At 46.0% G+C, this 2,124-nt stretch overlaps 1 protein-coding gene across 1 annotated transcript; it reads left to right on the top strand.

Annotated features, from left to right (window-relative positions):
- The first annotated feature begins 725 nt into the window (after positions 1–725).
- LOC133922222 (uncharacterized) lies at positions 726–1,584 on the top strand. Its single transcript, XM_062367448.1, has one exon. It carries the CDS (start codon positions 834–836, stop codon positions 1,353–1,355), a length of 522 nt encoding a protein of 173 aa, XP_062223432.1. The 5' UTR covers positions 726–833; the 3' UTR covers positions 1,356–1,584.
- The last annotated feature ends 540 nt before the right edge of the window (positions 1,585–2,124 follow it).

Here is a 2,124-nt window from a genome sequence, read left to right as displayed (position 1 = left end):
CACTGTTGATGATTAGGAGACTGTATGACCAGGGCCCCGATAAGGGCTAGAGGTGTTATGTCTACATGAGGATGACCATTACCTGCCACCGGGGCCAGAGGACCCCGAGTGTTTACAGGGTCATTGTCATGATGACCTAGATCATCACCCTCATTTTCGATGGTGAAAACTTCTCGGGGTATCCTTTGCTGGAGGAGGTGTCTATATCCATCATGGATGCTTCGTTGGATTGCTCCAGATTGGTATCTTGATAATCCATATTGTCATGAACTGTGCAAATTGATCCCGACTTGCTGTGAATTGGGCATCCATAATTGTCTTGGCAATCGAGTGGTTTGACTTGATACTGTAATCTTTGGCTCATTAATCCATAAAACAACTTACCTTATTGCTTGACTCATCGCCAAGAAGTTCATCACCGAAATCTACCCGCTTAATCACCAGTTTGTTCGGAACAAAGGTAAAGTTGTCGTTGAGCCACAAAAATATGTACATGAAGAATTGGTATTCACCAGCTGAGTCATTGAGCCACAAAAATATGTAAATAAACAAAATTGAACTCAATTTTGAATTTCTTTTGTTGTCGTATAACAATACTGTTTTCATCACTGTCTTCCAAAAGTGTATTTTCAAAGTAGAGGACGATTCTTGGTTTAAACAAAAAATATGATTACCTGTTTCAAATCTGAACTATTCATTCAAAAAACATTGCAACAAAATACCTCTCCAATCCAAACAGCCCTCGTATCGCGCACCAGGGCAATAGCCGCCGAAAAGACCTGAAACTCCATACCCCAGCCAGACTCGTCTTTCCTCTCCCCGGCCGACGCACGATGCCGCCCAGATCGGACCACGCCGCCGGCGCCGAGGCCGCCGGATCCGACTTCGAATCGATCGACCCCCTCTTCCACGTCCTTCGCGTGCTCCCCTTCTCCTTCCTCCGGCCGCCGCGCACCCGCCTGAGGCTGCCGTCCAATCTGGCTCTCCCCTCCCAGATGACCGCCTTCTCCCTCATCCTCCTCACCTACTTCGCCGTCGTCTCCGGCCTCGTCTACGACGTAATCGTCGAGCCCCCCGGCATCGGCAGCACGCAGGACCCCGCCACCGGCGCCGTCCGCCCCGTCGTCTTCCTCCCGGGGCGCGTCAACGGCCAGTACATCATCGAGGGCCTCTCTTCCGGATTCATGTTCCTCCTTGGCGGCATCGGCATCATCCTCCTCGACCTCGCCGTCGACCGTACCAGGCCCCGGAGCCTCCGCGTCTCCTTTGGCGGCGCGGGCGCCGCCGCGGTCGTCGTCGCCTACGCCATGGCCATGCTCTTTCTCCGCATCAAGATCCCCAGCTACCTATGGTGATTGGTGAGGCTGAGAAATCCTACCGATTAATTTGACCAGATCCGTTGCTAGATCTCTCTACATCCAGATAGATCTGCTTACTGTGGTTGTGGTTGATGGAACTAGCGTACTACTCTTTTAATTCTGTTCATGATACCATAGGATGTTGTATGATGAGGACTCTGATTGTTGGCTTAGAATTATCATTTTGAAATGGTTATAAACAGGGCTTTTCTCGGTATTTGATTCAGGGATTGCATGGAAATCTACTACGTAGATCTATTTGTTGTAGTTGATTGAATTACTGTAATTTGTTGTTTGTTTTTTTTTTTGGCTAAGTAGCGAATACCACCTATCTTCATTGAATTTTCTTGGACTTGGAGGTGTGATTGGAAGAATTTGGGGATGAGGGCTCTGAACGTGTCGGAGATATTGGACCCTATGAATTGTTTGTTTGATATTTTTCTTTTCAAGTGTTAGTGGTTCGAAATTTTCATGATATGTTGATGACATGATGAATCTGCAATGACCCATTTCTAAATCTCTTTTATTTGTATAATCTATTGTAAGTTCAGTATATTATTGCAAAATTACTTTTTAGATGTGCCCATTTTGAATGTATGAAGCATTGCAGTACTTCCTTCACTAGTTAATGACCATCTGAAGATACGTACATGTTGACATGGTGTTTCTTAATTCTTATAATTAGCCTTTTTAGTTTTTTTAGTGCATCATTTTGTGAATCTGACTGAGTGGCCTTGTCATATAATTTGCCAAGCTAATACCACGT

The sequence above is a fragment of the Phragmites australis genome, chromosome 6 (assembly GCF_958298935.1).
Source record: "Phragmites australis chromosome 6, lpPhrAust1.1, whole genome shotgun sequence".
Lineage (NCBI taxonomy): Eukaryota > Viridiplantae > Streptophyta > Magnoliopsida > Poales > Poaceae > Phragmites > Phragmites australis.
This window is presented reverse-complemented; position numbering and strand designations above follow the sequence as displayed.